At 50.3% G+C, this 18,828-nt stretch overlaps 2 protein-coding genes across 2 annotated transcripts; both read right to left on the bottom strand.

Annotated features, from left to right (window-relative positions):
- Positions 1-10,263: 10,263 nt before the first annotated feature.
- LOC125550710 (acyl carrier protein 1, mitochondrial) lies at positions 10,264-11,105 on the bottom strand. The gene is made up of 2 exons (XM_048713779.1): positions 10,788-11,105; positions 10,264-10,700 (listed from the first exon to the last, which is right to left on the bottom strand). Exons 1-2 carry the CDS (start codon positions 10,998-11,000, stop codon positions 10,524-10,526), a joined length of 390 nt encoding a protein of 129 aa, XP_048569736.1. The 5' UTR covers positions 11,001-11,105; the 3' UTR covers positions 10,264-10,523.
- A 936-nt stretch (positions 11,106-12,041) lies between these two features.
- LOC125553566 (2,3-bisphosphoglycerate-dependent phosphoglycerate mutase 1-like) lies at positions 12,042-15,167 on the bottom strand. Its single transcript, XM_048717335.1, has 8 exons — positions 14,871-15,167; positions 14,355-14,590; positions 14,045-14,268; positions 13,840-13,958; positions 13,580-13,736; positions 12,987-13,304; positions 12,377-12,424; positions 12,042-12,281 (listed from the first exon to the last, which is right to left on the bottom strand). The coding sequence occupies exons 2-6, from the start codon at positions 14,587-14,589 to the stop codon at positions 13,182-13,184; spliced, it is 858 nt and encodes a 285-aa protein (XP_048573292.1). The 5' UTR covers position 14,590; positions 14,871-15,167; the 3' UTR covers positions 12,042-12,281; positions 12,377-12,424; positions 12,987-13,181.
- Positions 15,168-18,828: the final 3,661 nt, after the last annotated feature.

The following is an 18,828-nucleotide window of genomic DNA, read 5'->3' as shown; positions in this document are numbered from 1 at the left end:
CGGAAGTGACAACGACAGCTTGACCCGGAGATAGCGTCAGATCGGATGGCTCGCAGACCGACGAATCCCTTTAAAACATCCGCCGGCTGACGCGTAGCACGACCCAAAACAAATTTAAAAAGCACTATAACATGGCCTTTGTTGCGAATCTTTTCTTACAACTAGACCTCTTTTGCAGAAAAAACCTGTAACAGCACACTTGTTGCAAAAGATGATTACACGGTCATCCATTCATCCGCACTTCATCCAATGATCATGAGGCGACGTATCTATCCGTTCGTGCGACCCATTGTGTCTTGTCCGGTCGGCCGGCCAGGTCAAAAGGTCGAAGCTCTGCTGCCCGCTCGTGGCTTGCAGGTGTGCACGCACGACCCAAATCTGGGACGCCACAAGTTTGCACGTGCGCACCGCGAATCTTCGCGAAATAGGAGAATATCCGTGGGATATGACGAACAGGTTGGCAGTTGGCAGTCGGTGAACCCAGGGATGCTGGTCATGGGAAATGGCTTGAGCTGGAGCACATGTCCAGCTGCTGCGCAGCATAACTCACAAAGCTGCTGGTGGTTCCGCGGCTTAAACAAGGCAATGGAGCATCTCAATTTTTGAATGAGCGTAGTAGGTCTTCTTTTTGAGCTCATGTTCAGACGCATAGCTCATATCTGTTCTAGAAGCCTTCGGCCAGACGGGCGTTCAAACACTATTCGTCATTTGCAAATTCAATAACGGCCCTGGCTCGAATACCAGATGTTAGGATGGTCGAGAGGTTCAAACATTGATTCTAACCTCGACATCGAACAGGTTTTCGCAATACTCGTGTGTCCCTCTGCGACTTGCAGCCCCCATGCTTTGGCTTTGGCAACATTTAGCCCGCGCTTCACTTGCCGGTTGGCCAAGCACCGAAAAAGAATAATGAAAAAGACGAGAAGCCAGACCGAGCTCAACAACGACAAAGTCATTGATGAGGAAGAGAGGTCACTTTCACTGTCAAAAAACCCAATTCAGGAGGTTTCGGCAATCCCACGTAGTGAAGGAAATATGCCCTAGAGGCAATAATAATGTTATTATTTTATTTCCTTATATCATGATAAATGTTTATTATTCATGCTAGAATTGTATTATCCGGAAACATAATACTTGTCTGAATACATAGACAAACAAATGTCACTAGTATGCCTCTACTTGACTAGCTCGTTAATCAAAGATGGTTATGTTTCCTGACCATGAACAATGAGTTGTTATTTGACTAACGAGGTCACATCATTAGTTGAATGATCTGATTGACATGACCCATTCCATTAGCTTAGCACCCGATCGTTTAGTATGTTGCTATTGCTTTCTTCATGACTTATACATGTTCCTATGACTATGAGATTATGCAACTCCCGTTTGCCGGAGGAACACTTTGGGTGCTACCAAACGTCACAACGTAACTGGGTGATTATAAAGGAGCATTACAGGTGTCTCCAAAGGTAGATGTTGGGTTGGCGTATTTCGAGATTAGGATTTGTCACTCCGATTGTCGGAGAGGTATCTCTGGGCCCTCTCGGTAATACACATCACATAAGCCTTGCAAGAATTACAACTAATATGTTAGTTGTGAGATGATGTATTACGGAACGAGTAAAGAGACTTGCCGGTAACGAGATTGAACTAGGTATTGGATACCGACGATCGAATCTCGGGCAAGTAACATACCGATGACAAAGGGAACAACGTATGTTGTTATGCGGCCTGACCGATAAAGATCTTCGTAGAATATGTAGGAGCCAATATGGGCATCCAGGTCCCGCTATTGGTTATTGACCGGAGACGTGTCTCGGTCATGTCTACATTGTTCTCGAACCCGTAGGGTCCGCACGCTTAAGGTTACGATGACAGTTATATTATGAGTTTATGCATTTTGATGTACCGAAGGTTGTTCGGAGTCCCGGATGTTATCACGGACATGACGAGGAGTCTCGAAATGGTCGAGACGTAAAGATTGATATATTGGAAGCCTATGTTTGGATATCGGAAGTGTTCCGGGTGAAATCGGGATTTTACCGGAATACCGGGAGGGTTACCGGAACCCCCCGGGAGCTATATGGGCCATAGTGGGCCTTAGTGGAAAAGAGAAGGGGCTGCCCTAGATGGGCTGTGCGCCTCCCCCTTCCCCTAGTCCTATTAGGACTAGGAGAGGTGGCCGGCCCCCTCCTCCTCTTTTCCCCCTCCGCGAATCCTATTCCGACTAGGATTGGGGGGGGGGAATCCTACTCCCAGAGGGAGTAGGACTCTCCTGCGCCCTCCTCCTTGGCCGGCCAGCCTCCCCCCTCTACTCCTTTATATACGGAGGCAGGGGGCACCTCTAGACACACAAGTTGATCCACGTGATCTATTCCTTAGCCGTGTGCGGTGCCCCCTGCCACCATATACCTCGATAATACTGTAGCAGAGTTTAGGCGAAGCCCTGCTGCTGTAGTTCATCAAGATCGTCACCACGCCGTCGTGCTGACGAAACTCTTCCCCGACACTTTGCTGGATCGGAGTCTGGGGATCGTCATCGAGCTGAACGTGTGCTCGAACTCGGAGGTGTCGTAGTTTCGGTGCTTGATCGGTTGGATCGTGAAGACGTACGACTACTTCCTCTACGTCGTGTCATTGCTTCCGCAGTCGGTCTGCGTTGGGTACGTAGACAACACTCTCCCCTCTCGTTGCTATGCATCACATGATCTTGCGTGTGCGTAGGAAATTTTTTGAAATTACTACGAAACCCAACAGGAACCAATATGGGCATCCAGGTCCTGCTATTGATTATTGACCGTAGAGATGTCTCGGTCATGTCTGCATAGTTCTCGAACCCGTAGGGTCTACACACTTAATGTTTGGTGACGATATAAGTATAGTTGAGTCATTATGGTGGTTACCGAAGGTTGTTGCGAGTCCCGGATGAGATCCCGGACATGACGAGGAACTCCGGAATGGTCCGGAGGTGAAGAATGATATATTGGACGAAGGGTATTGGAGTCCGAAATTGTTCCGGAGGTACCAGGTGATGACTTGCGGCATCGAAAGGGGTTTCGGGGGGAGGGGCAAGTGTTGGGGGCCCCATGGGCCAAGGGGAGTTGTAAATCGGCCCACTAAGGGGTTGAGCGCCCCCCTCACCCAATCTCACGTAACCAGGAGGGTTTGGGCCGCCCCCTAGGGCTTCCCACCTCCCGGCTTGGGGGGCAAGTCACCCTCGGGGAGATCCCATCTGCCCTAGCCGCCGCCCCCCTAGGGGAAACCCTAGGAATGCCACCCCTCCTCCCTTCCCCTATATATAGAGGAAGAGAGAGGGCAGCCGCACCCCTTGAGCACATATCTACGCCACGACGCTGCCTATCCTCTCCCCCGCATCCCTCTTCCTCTCTGTAGTGCTAAGCGAAGCTCTACTGAGATTCCGCCACCACCGCCGCCACCACGCCGTCGTGCTGTCGGAGGACTCGAGCTACTACTTCACCATCGCTCGTTGGATCGAGGAGGTGAAGGCGTCATCAAGCCATACATGTGTTGAACGCGGAGGTGTCGTCCGTTCGGCACTTGGATCGGGAGTTCGCGGGACGAATCGTGATTGGATCGCGAAGACGTTCGCGGGACAGATCGTGATTGGATCGCGAAGACGTTCGACTACATCAACCGCGTTTCTTAACGCTTCTGCTTAGCGATCTACAAGGGTATGTAGATCCAATCTATCCTCTCGTAGATGGTCATCTCTTAGATTGGATCTTGGGTGTTTGTAGAAAAATTTTTGTTTCCCGTGCAACGTTCCCCAACAACTCCCACCGCTGAAGGGGACGATGGTGCCACTGGCTAGGCTAGCAACGCTGGTGCCACTGGCTAGGCTACCAACGCCAAGCGCCGCGCCGGAGCTAGCGCCAACAATAGCGACAGGCGTGCTGAGCAGACAGTGGCGATGCGCTTGCCAATGGGAGTGAAGGGTCTTGTCTGGAACGAAACTCCGGTCGACGCCACGAACAGCCCCACGGTGAGTGTCAGCTGTTGTGGTGTTCTCATGGTAGATGCCATGGGTAGGCTTATCGAACATGGTTGGGGATGGAGAGCGTCGGAGGGTTCCGAAGGCGAGATCGGGAACAAGCGAAGAGGAACTCCCGATGTACCCAGGTTTGGGGCCCTCCGAGGGAGGGAAAACCCTAGTCTTGCTGGATCTACTAGATGGATCTCACAAGGTGAATACAATGCACTCCTGGAGCTGGTTGGTGGGAGGAGGAAGAAGAGCTAGCTCTTTGCTTCTCCTGGTTTTCATGTATGGGTATGTGAGTGTGTGTCGGAAAGAAGTTGTCCTTGCACGGAGAGCTTCTAGGGGGTCTTATAGGCCGGCCCCCAGGGTTACAATGGTAAGGTTAGAGAATCTCCAGCCGCGCCCCCAGAAAGGCCTCCCCAGGCAATTTTTTCGCACCGGCGCAGAAAAATCGGCCCAGTCGCGTCCCAGGAGCCCGATTTTCACCGGTCTGGGCCGAAATTAGCGCCGGCGGACCCAGGCCGAACCCGGCGCGCTGGGGGGCACTCGGGGACGCCGGGGTGAGCGGTTTTGGCGCGAAAGAGCCGCAGGCCCGCCGTGTCAGCAACACCGCGCGTCGTCTTCCCCCCATGCCTCGGTTTCCCGTGGGGAATCAATGGCAAGGTTGCCGCCGGTCAGCCTTACCATTGATTCCTCATGGGCGGCGCGTCACGGGACGGCGCCGACGCCTTCCCTCCCTCGCACGCGTACACACGGGCGCCGCGCGGCTATATAAAGCCAGCGGCTTCCCTCGCCTCTGGCCACACCAGCCCTAGCCCTAGCCACCGAGCTCTGCCTCTCCCGAGAGCCGCCGCCGAGCCCCCCTCTCCCGAGCGCCGCCTTCGAGCCCTCGCTCTCCCTCCCCTCCCGATGGCCGAGCGTTTCCCCGGAGATGAGGCGACGACCAACGGCTTCGGCCGCCGCTCGCTCCGCGAACAGGAGTCTTGGCTCCTGTTTCAGGCGAACATCCCGGCGCCGCCGGACATGCGCGCCGGGCCGACGGGCTGGAAGCTCAGCAACGAGGGAGTGCCCATTCCCCCGCTGCCCGACACCGGGGCCAAACCCGGGTACTTCACCGAGGAGGTCGACGTCGTGCACACCTCCCTCACCGACGCCCAACTCTCCCTCCCCCAGTACGCCGCCGACAACCGTGCGACTTGGGCGGCGTACTTCGAGCGCCGTCAGCAGCAGCGGCTGGCGTCCACCAACGGCACGGCGGTGGTCGCCGGCATGAAGAACAACGAGGGGCGCCGTCTGTGGTGGGGGCGTCCCCGGACATACACTCGAGGGCGTGCTGACGCACCTCGAGGGCGGCAACGACCCGTCGTTGGCGTACCCCCCGGCGAGGGCGGCCGCCCAGGCGCACCACCGACGCGACGGGCCATGGGCGCCAAGGAGGTTCGGCTCCTCCTCTTCCTCCTCCTCCTTGCGCTCTTCCTCGCACTCCTCCAGCACTCCGGCGCTGCTCGACGTCAAGGCCGAACCCGCGGCGGAGTCGCCGCTTGGCCGGCGCACTCGCAGCGTCGGCATCGTCATCAACAAGGGTGGCCGGCGCGCCTCCTCGTCGGCTCCTCCTCCGCGCTTCGTCAAGCCAAAGACGGAGTCGGGGCTCGCGCCGGTGAAGGTAGAGCCGGGGCTCGCCGCCATGAAGACGGAGCACGGCGAGGTCGAGCGCGACGACGACGCGGCCCTTGAATGGGCACGCCAGGACTCCCTCAAGATGACGATGGAGCGCCAGTGCGCCGCCCTGCAGCGCTTCGCGGAGCGCCGCCGGGGCCGCGACGAAGGAGGAGGAGTCGTCATCGATGACAACGACGACGACGACGCGCCGCCGCCGCCACCAGTCCGCCATGGCGACGCCGGGTCCAGCAGGGGCGCCTGCGTCAAGGAGGAGAAGGCCGACGACGAGGATGGCGGCGACGACGGCGACTACTCGGTGTTCAGCAAATTTCTTTTAGATTAGTTTATTATATATTTGCTATGTAATGAAAATCGGCGAACTTTGTCCAAATATATGCCCAAGTTGGCCAAAATTTGTCGTGTTTAGCCGAACTTCGCCGAACTGTGCCGAAATTTGCTATAATTTTTTTATTTAATTGCGCCTGGGGCGGCCGTGGGGCCGGCGGCTGGAGACCAACTCGCCCCAGACCCATTTTTTACGCCGGCTGACCCCCAGACGACGATTTTAGGCGCCCCCTGAGGGGTCAACGGCTGGAGATGCTCTTACATGGATGCGGCGCCCTGCTGCCATCGTCTAGAGCCAGTCGTGGGGCCCGCCGGCTGCCGGGTCAGCCAGACGCGGGTCCCGGGGAGGCGCAGCACTGTGGCACGCCGTTGTTCGTGCCACGGAGTGGCTGACACCGACTTGCTACAGGTTCGCTCCGGGTCGCCGCCGCCAACTCCCGGGGCGTGGCCTCTGAGGCACTGTAGCTACGCCTGCCTTGGCCGGGACGACAGAAACACTGTAGTCACGTCCGCTCGTCGCAGGAGGGGGGCTGTCCGATCATCTGGCCGGCCTGAGCGGGAGCCGGCCCGGCCGGGTCAAGCCTTGTGCCCCGCCAAGCCGGCCCGGAGCCGGATGGCCGACTGGCAGGGCGAGCCGGACGGCGGGGCGCTTGCCACCCCGTCGTTTTAGAAAATTGCTAGGTGGATCTTGCCCCCGACACAAGGCACTGCGGACGACGCTCTTATTTTCTACGAGTCGTAATGCTACCGGAGAAGCGTCTCGATTCCGATCCGACTCCGACAAGGTGCCGGCGGTTTAGATCGTAATGCCGCCATCGTTAAATATACATACAGGTCGGACAGGCAAAGAGCGAAACTATTCGACACGGCGATTAACCCCCTGCAGCAGCTTCGATCTCCTGCGAGCAGTACGTATACGTGGGTGGATTCGAGGCTCGTATAACCAACCAGGGCCGATCGATGAGCTTCGAGGACCTTGAGGCGGGCGTCGTGCGGCCGGCGCCGCTGCCGCTGGCGCAGGTGGTGGCGCACGGCGTGTTCCAGATCAACACCAAGGTGGTGGCGCTGCGGCACCTCGGCGACGCGCTGGGCACGCCCAAGGACACGCCCGCCCTCCGCGTCCGCCTCCGCTCGACGCGGGCCGAGGCCGCGCGGCTCGCCAGAATCACGTCGTACAACCTCAAGCAAGCCGCCGCGGCCGGCGACGGAGGCACCGACGGGTCGACATCCCCCTGCTCGAAGCTGGCCATGGACTTCGAGGCGGCTCTGAGCGAGCTCCAGAAAGTCCAGCAGCGGATCGTGGCGGCTGAGCGACAGGTCACCTCCTGTGCTGCTGCCGCCACTTCTGCTGGTGGTACATTTGCCGGCCATGAGCAGTGCACCGGGCAAACGCAGCAGCAGCTGCAACAGCAGCTTCTGTCGCATGGAACGGAAGTCGAGGAGCTCGAGGCTGTCGTGGACGAGAGGGAGCGGGGGATACGGGAGACGGAGCAGGTGATCACCGAGATCAACGAGATCTTCCGGGACCTCTACGCGCTGGTCGACGAGCAGGCCTGCAGCGTCGACCACGTCGTGTGCGACATCGAGACCGCCGCCGCGACGACAGGCCAGGCGGAAGAAGAGGTCTCTGCATTGGCAGTGGAGGCCGATCGGGTATCGAGCTCCAGCTCGAGCTCGTCGACGAAGTACTTGCTGATGTTTGTTGTTGGCATCTTCTTGTTCATCTTCCTGTTGGTACTTGTAGGGTAGCCCGGGTCGCTGAGTGTTTCATTCGTACCGGACTACTGGTCACTGGGCACTGGTGTGAAAACAGCACTGTGGTTGTGGTGACAGAATCATAGGTGATTTCCAGATTCCGGCTGATACAATTCAGATGTTGAAGCCCACCTCCGCGTAAAAGTAGTGTATGCCTCTTTTTGGGGAAAATAAATGTTTGATTTTGACACCTTCAGACTTGTTTTTATTTCACATTAGTTTGCTTTTAGTCTTCTAAAAAATATAGTTTGGCTTTATGATTTTATTATTATTATTTATTACTTTCTGTGATTCCTGAAATCCACAGAATATTTTTTTATTCAATCCAGAAAAACAGACCGGGTTTCATTATCAAGGAATAATAACAGAACAAAACAAGAAAGATAACAAGAAAAAACTCTGTTTGAACACTACCATTAACTAATCTAACCATCGATTTCTTACGCAAACTACATTTAAAGACTAAACGAAAGAAGGCATCACATATGTCACCAAACTATGAGAGCGAAGACCAACTACATCATTTTCCATAAGAAAATGGAGTAACAGTATTTGTCTGTCTACCAATCTGTGTTGGCCTCATAACTTGGAAGAAAACAGAAAAAAAAAGTGCAAGGTCTGGGTAGACCAAACTAGTGCCGCGCCTCACTGATTGTGTTGTGTACAGTCTTCTATAATTTGGGTAAGATTTTATGAGTTTGATCTAACTTTATTTGGTCATTTTGGTTTTTTTTTCATTTTTTGTATTGTTGTTTTAGGTGAAACACCTCTCTCCACCTAATCCCCACTAATACCGCTCACATAAATAATAAATCATATGTACACATAAAGCTCTAACAGCTACAGCAGAGCAACACATCATATCACCTGAGCTTCTCTGAAAGGAACAATGAATGCCATACTCAATAACTGAATATACACATACTATGTAAGGCAATGGCTATTAATTGAGCCAATATCTCTAGAAATTTAACACCATATTTATTTGAAATGAGCGACCCATAACATAAGATCGTTTTGCAAGATATTTTATAGCTTGCAAAACGATCTTATATTATGGGATGGAGGAACTATTACCATATACATTCTCAGCTTTGAGACTCACTATGAAGGTATCTATCAATAATTGTGATATCAAGTGTATTCTATCTACAACCTAACATCTAAAAGAAGAAAAATCTATCAACCATGTTCACCTCATGATATAACCTAGTAGCATCATTGGTGACACATTCCTCCTTGTAAAGGAGCAATGTATACAGCATACAGTCAAACAAATAGCATGCAAAGATAACAGAGACAAGCGCATTTTGGCAAAGCATGGGAAGTGACAACTCTTAACTATCCAGAGAAAAGAAAAGCATAAAAACCACACCCACTTGAATGACACCTATGCTTAGCAATGATTCAAGGCAGAGCAGTCCAAAATGCAATAAAATATCTGCCAAATGAAGATGTCACAAAACTGTATACATCAGTAAGGAGTAAAATAAAACTTGCAGATCCATATATCAATTCCACATGCATTGACGTTCAGTCTATCTAAGTAAACCCGCAATGAGCATATGCGTGAGGTAATGCACAATATGCGTTTCAGAATGCAAGGATTTTCTTGTCTACGCAGTGGACACTGGTGAGTTACCTCAACAACTGCACTCTTGGTTATGACATCAATGGCAGGGAAAATCCCACTATACAAGTAGAAGGCTACGAAATTTGTAGGCCGGAATAAAAATGGGCATGCATTCTAAATAAAGAGGGAATATCCTTACTGCAGAAATTTCTAAGTCTGAGTTGCTATAATACACAAGGTCAAGGAGAATTGTAAGTAGTTTTCATTAAAAAGAAACTGTAAGTACTGACTGCTACAATGCTAAAGAGGCATGAATAAAAAAATTGAGTAGATTCCAATTTAAATTAAACAGATATACTGCAACAAGAAAACAAGTGTGCGGCCAACAAGACTAGTAAAGTTCATCAGCGACTCTGCACATACTCCCTCCGTTCCTAAATAGAGTATAAGACATTTTTAGAGATTTCAATACGGACTACATTAGCAAAATGAGTGAATCGACACTCCAAAATACATCTATATACATCCGTATGTAGTTCATATTGAAATCTCTAAAAAAGCCTTAAATTTAGAAAAAGAAGGAGTATATAGCAAAAGAGCTAACATTCCATCATCACAACAAACAAAATGTTACAGTTGCATTCAAGATCAACAGCAACCAACACAGTGCAGAGCACCAGGGACCAGTTTTCCTGAACAACTGCACTCTTGGCGAGTTATCTCTACAACTGCACTCTTGGTTGCAGGCAAAATCCCACTATACAATACAAGGCAATGAAATTTAGTACAAGATGTTCTAACTTTTACTGAATCGGATGTATATAAACATGTTTTAGTGTGTTTATTCACTCATTTCAGTCCGTATGTACTCCAATTTGGAATATCCAAAACATGTTATATTTGTGAACAGAGGGAGTACAATGCTAATGAGGAGTAAACAAAAAACATGAGTAGATTCCAATTTAGATTAAACAGGTATACTACAACAAAAAACAAGCGTGCGGCCAACAAGGCTAGTTCATCAGCTGATACTGCAGAATGTTACAGTTGCATCCAAGATCAACAGCGACCGCCACAATGCGGAGCACCAGGGACCAGTTTTCCTGAACAACTCCAGTCAATTATTCATCGCCCCGAAACAGAAACAAGAAAAGGCCTCACCCCGGCGCGGTCGGCAATGGGAAGGGCGGGCGCTCAGCCGGCCATGGGGTGGTTGGCGACGTACTCGATGGCGAGCGGAAGCGAGTTAATCTTGTCAGCCTCCAGGTCGGGGATCTCGAGCTTGAACTCCTCCTCGATCGCCATCACCACCTCCACCGTGTCCAGGCTGTCCAGCCCCAGATCCTTCTCGAAGTGCGCCTCGGGGGTCACCTGCCACGCTTCAACTTAGGGTTAGGGTTTCAATGGCGCCGCGCGATGCGATGCGGATTTGAGGGCGGATCGGGGGAGCGGGGTTACCTTGGAGGGGTCGACCTTGGGGTGGCACTTGAGGACGTCGAGGACGCGGCCGACGACCTCGTCGCGGGTGAGGTGGGCGTCGTGGGAGGACATTGGCCGCGCGAGCCACGGCGCCAGGGTGAGGGGCCGGCCGGCGGCGGCGAGAGGGGCCGCCGTGGCGGGGGAGAGCCGGATGTGGCGGAGGATCGCCGGACGTAGTGCGGCCGCCGCCATCTCTCCTGTCACGCCTTTCTCTTCGCTCGGGATTTTGACCTCGGCGTTCGTCGGCGGCTCAAGGATCCACTCACTGATTTTTGACCCCAACTCCTCCAAACACCTCACCTACATCTCCACCTATACTTCTCAGTGTCCCCCCTGCATCGGCCACAGACCTGGCCACCTGGGCCGTGCCGGCCCAATGGCCCGCGTGCCCGACACTTCATGGGCCTAAAATGGCACTTGGCTAAATGGGCCGTGCTCGGCACGCGGCACACCTGGGCCACGAAGCTAGGTGCCAGACACGGCACGGCCTATTTATTTATTTTTTATTTACTCAAAATATATATATTTGTTTATTATTATTTTTAGAATTATTTTTGACAAATAGGCCCCCAAAACAGTATAGAAGCCCTCAAAACAGCCCAAATTGACCCAAAAGCACGTTGCTCACAAGCGATAAACGAGTCACGAGCCGACACATTTAACTAACGCGTCGTGCCTGGGCATGAAAGTGCGGCAGTGAGTCGACACGGCAAGATACATTTATATACAAGTCGCCATGGGCTGTGTCATGCCAGGCATGTTTTAATGGGGGTCGGGACGGGGTCAGGCAGTCCCGACCCATTTGGCTAGGTCTTATCGGCCGCCGCTCCCACCAGCCGACTTCCCATTGGCAATGCCCGATATAAAATCAAGCACCACCCATACAGGGGTGCCAAGAGTGTAGTCTGCGGCCCCGCTCGAGGGGCACCGGCATGGCAGCTAGAGATGCTTCATGCACGTTCCCCGACAAGGTCTTAGACATGGCGTGTGTCTGGGTCGTGCAGCCGGCGGCGAGACCCACGAGAGCGCAAGGCATGACCCAGGCAATGAAGGAGCATACAACCACATCCGCACGGCGCCTGCTCTGACAGCGTCTCGGGTGCTACGGATGGGGGAGCTAGAGCAATGGTGTCGTCGCGAGCTTGGGATAGGGGGTGCCCTCCGCAGCAGCCCGTATTCCCATGGTGATGAGGGCCATCCATGAGTCATTCATCAAACTCATATCAAGACGGCTCAAAGGGAATGCTACCTCTCTCCAGTAAATTCAATTTACATATACAACATGGGGGCTTATGTTGCCCCATTGTAGATCTGTTACATAGATTTCAGTGTTACAGAAGAAAGTTTCTAGATTGTGAGCTTCCCCTTCTAGCTCCTAGTAAAAAATGCTTGGGACTTGAAATCCCCCCTGACCAGTTCTCAGCTAAATAATGGCATGTTCGACAAATATCGTGCCTCGGAAATCTATAAGGCCTGAAAATACACCAATTGAAAAACATATATTTAGCTGATAGCCATATTGGAATACTCATTGGCAGTCAAACATCACATTCTTACAGCTTACTGACCTTTTACTGAACCATACTATCAAGCGTGTCTCTGTACGTAGCCAAGTTCTGCATAAGAGAAACAAGTCTCAAACACACATATAAAAACACTACAAAGCTAAAGAAAATTCAGTAAAATAAAAGCCTTAAACATTAAACAGTGGTCAGTATGAACTTAATACAAAACATATATATAATGCAGGATATATGTACTGCAACTGAAGATTCTATATAAAGGTTAATACTTCTTCTATATGGAGGTTAACAGTGTAAGCAAGAGTGATGATAACATACTATTTGAAAGTGTTCACGCAGAGGAATGGAAGCTATCACTTATCAGCATCAAATGTTAAGACAGACCTTACTTCAATCAAATGCTTCTATGCCTTTTATTTTTACATTTTAAAATAAACAATTCTGTCAATCACAATGCTGACACTGATTAATGTATTAAACCAATGTTATAGTAAACTTGATGTATGATTGAAATCATGTACAAACATGGCCTGAGATTATTCAGATCCAGCCAACAGGGCAATTATATGCCTTTATTGCTGTCGATCAGTTTGTTTTAGTATATACTGTGGATACAAAAAAAATATCGAGAGATGTGGAAGGAGAAGACCCTTACCCTTGTATAAGCATAAACACTTGCTTCAGAAGGTCCTACTGGGCTCCCCCGTCTGATAAACTCCCCTTCCTTAAATATGTAGAGCATAGGAATGCCTGTCGACAACTCAAGGCTTATTACCTAAGGAAGACGTCTTAATGCATTAGTATCTACAGTATCTCACTAAAACATGGCTGATTGGAAAGCGTAAATAAACTAGATACAAAGTAATATCACCTCTTGAGAAGTCAACTTGTCCAGATGCATTATAATTGATCGAAGTGAATTTGCATGTGCAGCAACCATCACATGCTTTCCAGCCGTGAGATGGGGAACAACCTATTAGACAACCACTTCAAAGATTAGGTAGGAACTAGAATAACAGTTGCAAAGTACAAAAGAAACTACAAAAATCAGTCTAATATTTGTTTGGTCAAATATTTGATAACAGCTTGGGCAATTCTAACAATAAATTAACAACATATAGTATTGCATTATAGTCTTTGGCATAGCTTTAGATGCGTGTGATTCAAGTTATTTTTTCTTTCTTATAGACTCATATCATCATATAGGCAGTGAGTATGCACCATTCATTAGTGTCGACATATCCTTACCTGATCTTTGAAATAAGAAACGGCTCTGTCTGCACACATCTCTAGGCTCTCTCCATTTGGGGGAGGAGTGTCGTAACTACGGCGCCATTCATGAACTTGTTCTTTGCCAAACCGATCTGCAGTTTCTTGCTTATTGAGACCTTGCAACTCACCATACCTGGAAAATGCCATGGGGTGTTTTAGGCGACAAAACTATTAAGTCACTATGCACATTACCTGATTGGCAAGCTAAAGCATAGTAACAGGAGACAAACTCTTACATCCGTTCGTTCAGTTGCCAAGCTGTTATGACAGGAATGGACTGTTCTTTTGTATCTTCACTGTATATCTTACTCCAACTTTGAGCTTGTTCGCTCTCCTTATGTGTGATAATTGGAACCTGCAGAAACATAAACAGGCCCCTCAGTACAATTGCCCAGGACAGTGGATATAAATACCGCGTTTATTGAAGCAAAGAAAAACAACCTTCTTGCGTCGATGCTGCATCATGGCAAGCATTGCAGTCATCTGAGAACGGATCATCGCCGACGTAAATATCACATCGATTGGAATGTTGCATATCCTCTTACCCGCCTCGATGGCCTCCTCCACGCCCTTCGGTGTCAGGGGCACATCGACGCAGCCAGTAAACAGATTTTTCTCGTTCCACATCGACTCGCCGTGCCGGATCAATATAAGGGAACTTTCACCTACATTCAGAAAAGGATAACAGCTTTATGGGACTGCATCTATGTCCTGAAAAAAGAGTACATTCTAATGAAATTGTGAGCATTACTTGATTTCTTGGGGCTGTGGTCACCCTTGCCATTCGAGGGTAGGTGAACCGGGTCGATGACCGAAGACTTTGAGCCCGATGCACAAACCAGACCCAACTTTCTGCTGCCTGGGCAGCAACTTCCAACTGAAACCAAACGCACATTGGCTGCTCTCCTGTCCAATCTAGAGTTCTTGCCGTTCCACCGGTGGGATTGTGTAGACACTATGGCATTGTGAGATGTAGCCGCGGCCATTCTGATTCCAGCAAAATACAAGCAAACAATTCATTAGTCGACTGCGTCTGCATACCTAATTCGCAGCTTGGATTGTGCGATTTTTGATTTTTCTTTTTGAACGAGCAATTCTTGGATGAACAAATTGACGCAATAAATCACAGCTCAAACAGTGCAGCCCCAAAAAATAGCAATGAACCCCCTGCTTCAGCTGCAGTTTTTTCAGAAAGAACAGACCGCCCCCAGGCCCGAGATGAAGAACGCTTTCAGAAAGAAGGAACCGGGATCCCAAGTAAGCGCACCTCAAGAACCCAATGTGGAGGCCTTGCTGGAGACCTGGAAGTCTAGAACCGAGGAGCTCGGCGACACCAAGTCGAGGGGAGCACGTCGGAGAGATCTAGAGCGACGGGGGCGAGAGGGCCGAGGACAGCAACGAGAAAATCGAGGAAAAGCCTGGCGCGCGTGCTCTTCAGTTCTTGGTTGCGCAGGCGTGTGGGCTTGTTTGGCTCTGTCTTCTGTAGATCGAGGGGGGAGGCTCTCTCCTCTGGTTATTTGAAGGAGGAAGAAACGGCATTGCCCTATTGGGAGAGACAATGGGAAAATATGAGTTGGAGCAAACTGGCAACGACCGTGTTTAGGGTTGATGGCATGTTACCGTGTGAACCACATGGAACTAACCGGTGACTTGGTTAAATCTATACTAGCAAAAAGGTCCGTGCGTTGCAACGGGTGAAAATCAATATCAAACACTCCTTTGCCTTTTCGCATCTTATCCTCTTCCCCGCGCTTGTCCGAGATAGTTGTGATGTCTATGTGATCACAATGCACCCAAATATGATAAATCTCAAGATGATGAGCTGATCCACAACATAACACACTATCTATGTAGGCTAGTATTAACTGACAAGCTCATGTGAAATCAGTTATCATACACGAATATCATTAATAGCTCATGACCAACATATGACAAGGTTGAAAATATCACCCCTAAGGCCGGCTCCAATGCAAGAGCGTTTAAAATCTTGAGCAAATTAACATGCACAATCATACAGCCCTAGTAGCTACATTGTATATACCTTTTTTAGTGTCCGACTCTAGATTATGTGTCGAGGCCGAAAGTAGCCGGGACGATGCAAAAGTTGCTAGGATTTTATTCCTAGCGCCTGCATTGTACATGCCCTAACCAAGTTTCAGGTGACAAAAAACACTTTTAATTTTCTGGAAAAAAATGAGATGGTTTTTTTTTTGAACTCTTCTTGATCATCTACATCCATATGGTAGAGGGCCTCCCAAAGCTCACAAGCAAAAGAGCAATTGCGGCGAGGCAACATATGTTTGTTTCATTGGGGTCATTTTATTGTGGTGATGAAGAAGCTCCTCGATCTGCATGGGTTGGTTCTGTTGAAAATTGAGCGTAATAAAAATAAAGTTGCTCATAATTTAGCTAATATTGATTGCTACATAGCATCGCTAGTTCGTTGCGCCGGTTTCAACCAGCGTATATAAGTTTGTACTATAGAACCTTATTACATTTATCCCACGAATAAATTGTTTGTTGGCAATGGGTGCAGGAAGCAACAATGATGACTTGAAAAGAACATCAAGGAAGTGGAAAAAATAAAAGACGGTCAATGCAAAGTCTGAGTATGTGCACCATTTACTTTCTTTATTTCTGTCACGCCACTACTCTTTCCTTCTTTTATTTTCATATATGGAAGGCCTTTCTCTCCTTCCTAATTTATGTCCTCCATTTCATTACATGGAGCGCATATATAGAAGGCCTCTTTCCTTTTATCTTTCCCTCCCTTTCAGGCCTACTCTTTCCTTTTATCTTTCCCTCCCTTTTTTTTGAAGAACCGGCATGAGCACTACCTTTTCATATAAGAAGAAGAAGATAGTTTATGTACAACAGAGATTCGGTTTTTAGAGAGGGACCGAAAAAAAAACCCTAGAAAAGAACAACACAATGGCACGAATCAACCGATACCGGCTGCCACCTGTGCACGGCGAAAGGCCAACGTCCTTTGCTTGATGTCGTCGAAGGCAATAGCTGCTACCTCAAGGTGCATGAGGCGAGTTCCATTGAAGATGCGTCGGTTTCGCTCCTTCCAGATGTTCCAGATGGTGTAAAGGAAATGCCCGCTCCGCCTTCTTCCGTCATCCTTGGGCAAATTGGTAGTGAACGAATCCCACCAGTCCGAAATCCCCATCGAAGGGGGCAACGTGGGCGTGGCCCCGGAGTCCTCGCCCATCCACACCTGGACGTGAGACCAAACTGCGGCGGCAAACGGGCAGTCCTTGCAGAGATGAGTGGACGTCTCCGGTGCCCCCAGGCAAAGGGGGAAGCTAGGGTCGTGCGGCCATCCACGAACGGCAAGCATGTCGGCTGTGAGGATTTTTCCATGGAGCACAAGCCAGGCGAAGAACTTGCATTTTGGCTCAGCGTGTGCCTCCCAAATCTTGGTTGGGGAAAACCTGGGGTAGGATGCAGAGAACTGGGCCGCGTAGGCCGAAGCAGCAGAGTATATGCCATTGGGGGTCCACCGCCAAGTGATGGAGTCCTCCTGGTCCGGGTTCAACACAACCTGAGAGAGAGCTGATGCGAGGGCAATGAACTCCTGTAGGTGGGTAGGCGACGAAAGACGGGCCACCGATCTGATCCAGTTCTCCTCCTGGTGCTCCTTCATCACTGTTCTCCTCTTCCTGGTGGCAATTTTGTACAGCTCTGGGAAGGCCCGGGACAGGGGGGCCCGTAACACCCCGGATGTAACTTTCCCAATTTGTACTCCAACTCTTGTCGTTTCCGGCGTTAAGTTAATTTATTTTCTCGGGTTCGGGTCTTTGTCTCCGTGTGTTGTTATCGCTGTCATGCATCTCTTATCATGTCTTCATGTGCATTGCATTTGCATACGTGTTCGTATCATGCATTCGAGCATTTTCCCCGTTGTACGTTTTGCATTCCGGCGTTTCGTTCTCCTCCGGTGGTCATTTCTAGCTTTCTTTCGTGTGTGGGGATTAAACATTTCTGGATTGGACCGAGACTTGCCAAGCGGCCTTGGTTTACTACCGGTAGACCGCCTGTCAAGTTTCGTATCATTTGGACTTCGTTTGATACTCCAACGGTTAACCGAGGGACCGAAAAGGCCTCGTGTGTGTTGCAGCCCAACACCCCTCCAATTTGGCCCAAAACCCACCTAACTCTGCTCCATCATCTAGAGCGTTCGATCACGATCGTTTGGCCGCAAACCGCACCTCATTTGGACTCTCCTAGCTCCCTCTACCTCTATTTAAAGACCCCTTCCCCGAAATCCAGATCTCCCTCTCCGAAACCCTAAAATTCCAGCGCCGCCCGCGCCTCTCCCTCGCCTCCACGCCGTGCCGCCCGCGCCGGCGAGGTCCGCCACCGCCGCCGCCCCGCTCCAACTCCGGCGGCCGAGCTCGCCTCCGCCTGCCGACGAGCCGCCGCCGCACGCCGCCGCCTCGGCCGCCGCGGGCCGCACGCCTCCACCGCCCGCCGCGAGCCGCCCCGGCCATCGCCGGCCCCAGGCCACGCCGCTCCGGCCTCCTCCTGCCTCGCCGATGCTGGCCGCCGCCTCCTCCGTCCTCGCCGACCTCGGATCCGCCGCCGTGAACAGTGCGTGCGCGAGATCTAGATCGGGATGAATAGTAAACCCTAATCCGGAGGTTGAATTTTTCCTAAGTCCCGAAATTGCAGACCCAAGTGCTCCTGTTCATAGCTTCGTAACTTTGCATCCGTAGCTCCAATTCATGCATATAGCATATCAAACTGTTCATCTCAGAGAGTACATCATTTCATTCCATTGCATCATTTTCATTTGAGTTCATCTTGATGCCCGAAATGCCGTTAGAAGAGGGCTACTTGAGATAATTGTCAGATCTGCTACCCCGTTTAGATTTTTGTCATTTTTGCCATGATTAATGTGTGCATGATATGCCCTGTTGCTCTACATGTGTTTTGTTAAGGGTTTTGTCATCTTTCCAGAGGTGCAACCCATGTATTTTTGTGATGTGTGTGGTGACTTGTGCAAGCTTGCAAAGTGGTGCACTTGCTAATTCTGTTTTCAGGGACTTGGTAATTTCACCAAGTCCTGGAGCTGTTTATCTCATGATGCCATATGTTCATGTTGTTTCCTATTGATCCGTGCCTCTTTTGAGGATGATCAGTAAGGATGTTTTGTTATTATTGTAGTGCTCTATGTTGGGTTTCGTAGTAATTTCACAAAATTTCCTACGCACACG

The sequence above is a fragment of the Triticum urartu genome, chromosome 4 (genome assembly GCF_003073215.2).
Source record: "Triticum urartu cultivar G1812 chromosome 4, Tu2.1, whole genome shotgun sequence".
Taxonomy (NCBI): Eukaryota; Viridiplantae; Streptophyta; class Magnoliopsida; order Poales; family Poaceae; genus Triticum; species Triticum urartu.
The sequence above is the reverse complement of the archived record's forward strand: the minus strand, read 5'-3'. Positions and strand labels throughout refer to the sequence as shown.

Excerpts from the sequence above, each read along its gene's own strand:
- LOC125550710 (XM_048713779.1), bottom strand. The coding sequence starts at position 11,000 with ATGGCGGCGGCCGCACTACGTCCGGCGATCCTCCGCCACATCCGGCTC. Across the intron at positions 10,701-10,787 it reads CCAAGGTCGACCCCTCCAAG|GTGACCCCCGAGGCGCACTT; the intron begins GTAACCCCGCTC and ends GAAGCGTGGCAG.
- LOC125553566 (XM_048717335.1), bottom strand. The coding sequence starts at position 14,589 with ATGGCCGCGGCTACATCTCACAATGCCATAGTGTCTACACAATCCCAC. Across the intron at positions 13,737-13,839 it reads TGGCAACTGAACGAACGGAT|GTATGGTGAGTTGCAAGGTC; the intron begins GTAAGAGTTTGT and ends GGCATTTTCCAG. Across the intron at positions 13,305-13,579 it reads TTTCTTATTTCAAAGATCAG|GTTGTTCCCCATCTCACGGC; the intron begins GTAAGGATATGT and ends GTTGTCTAATAG.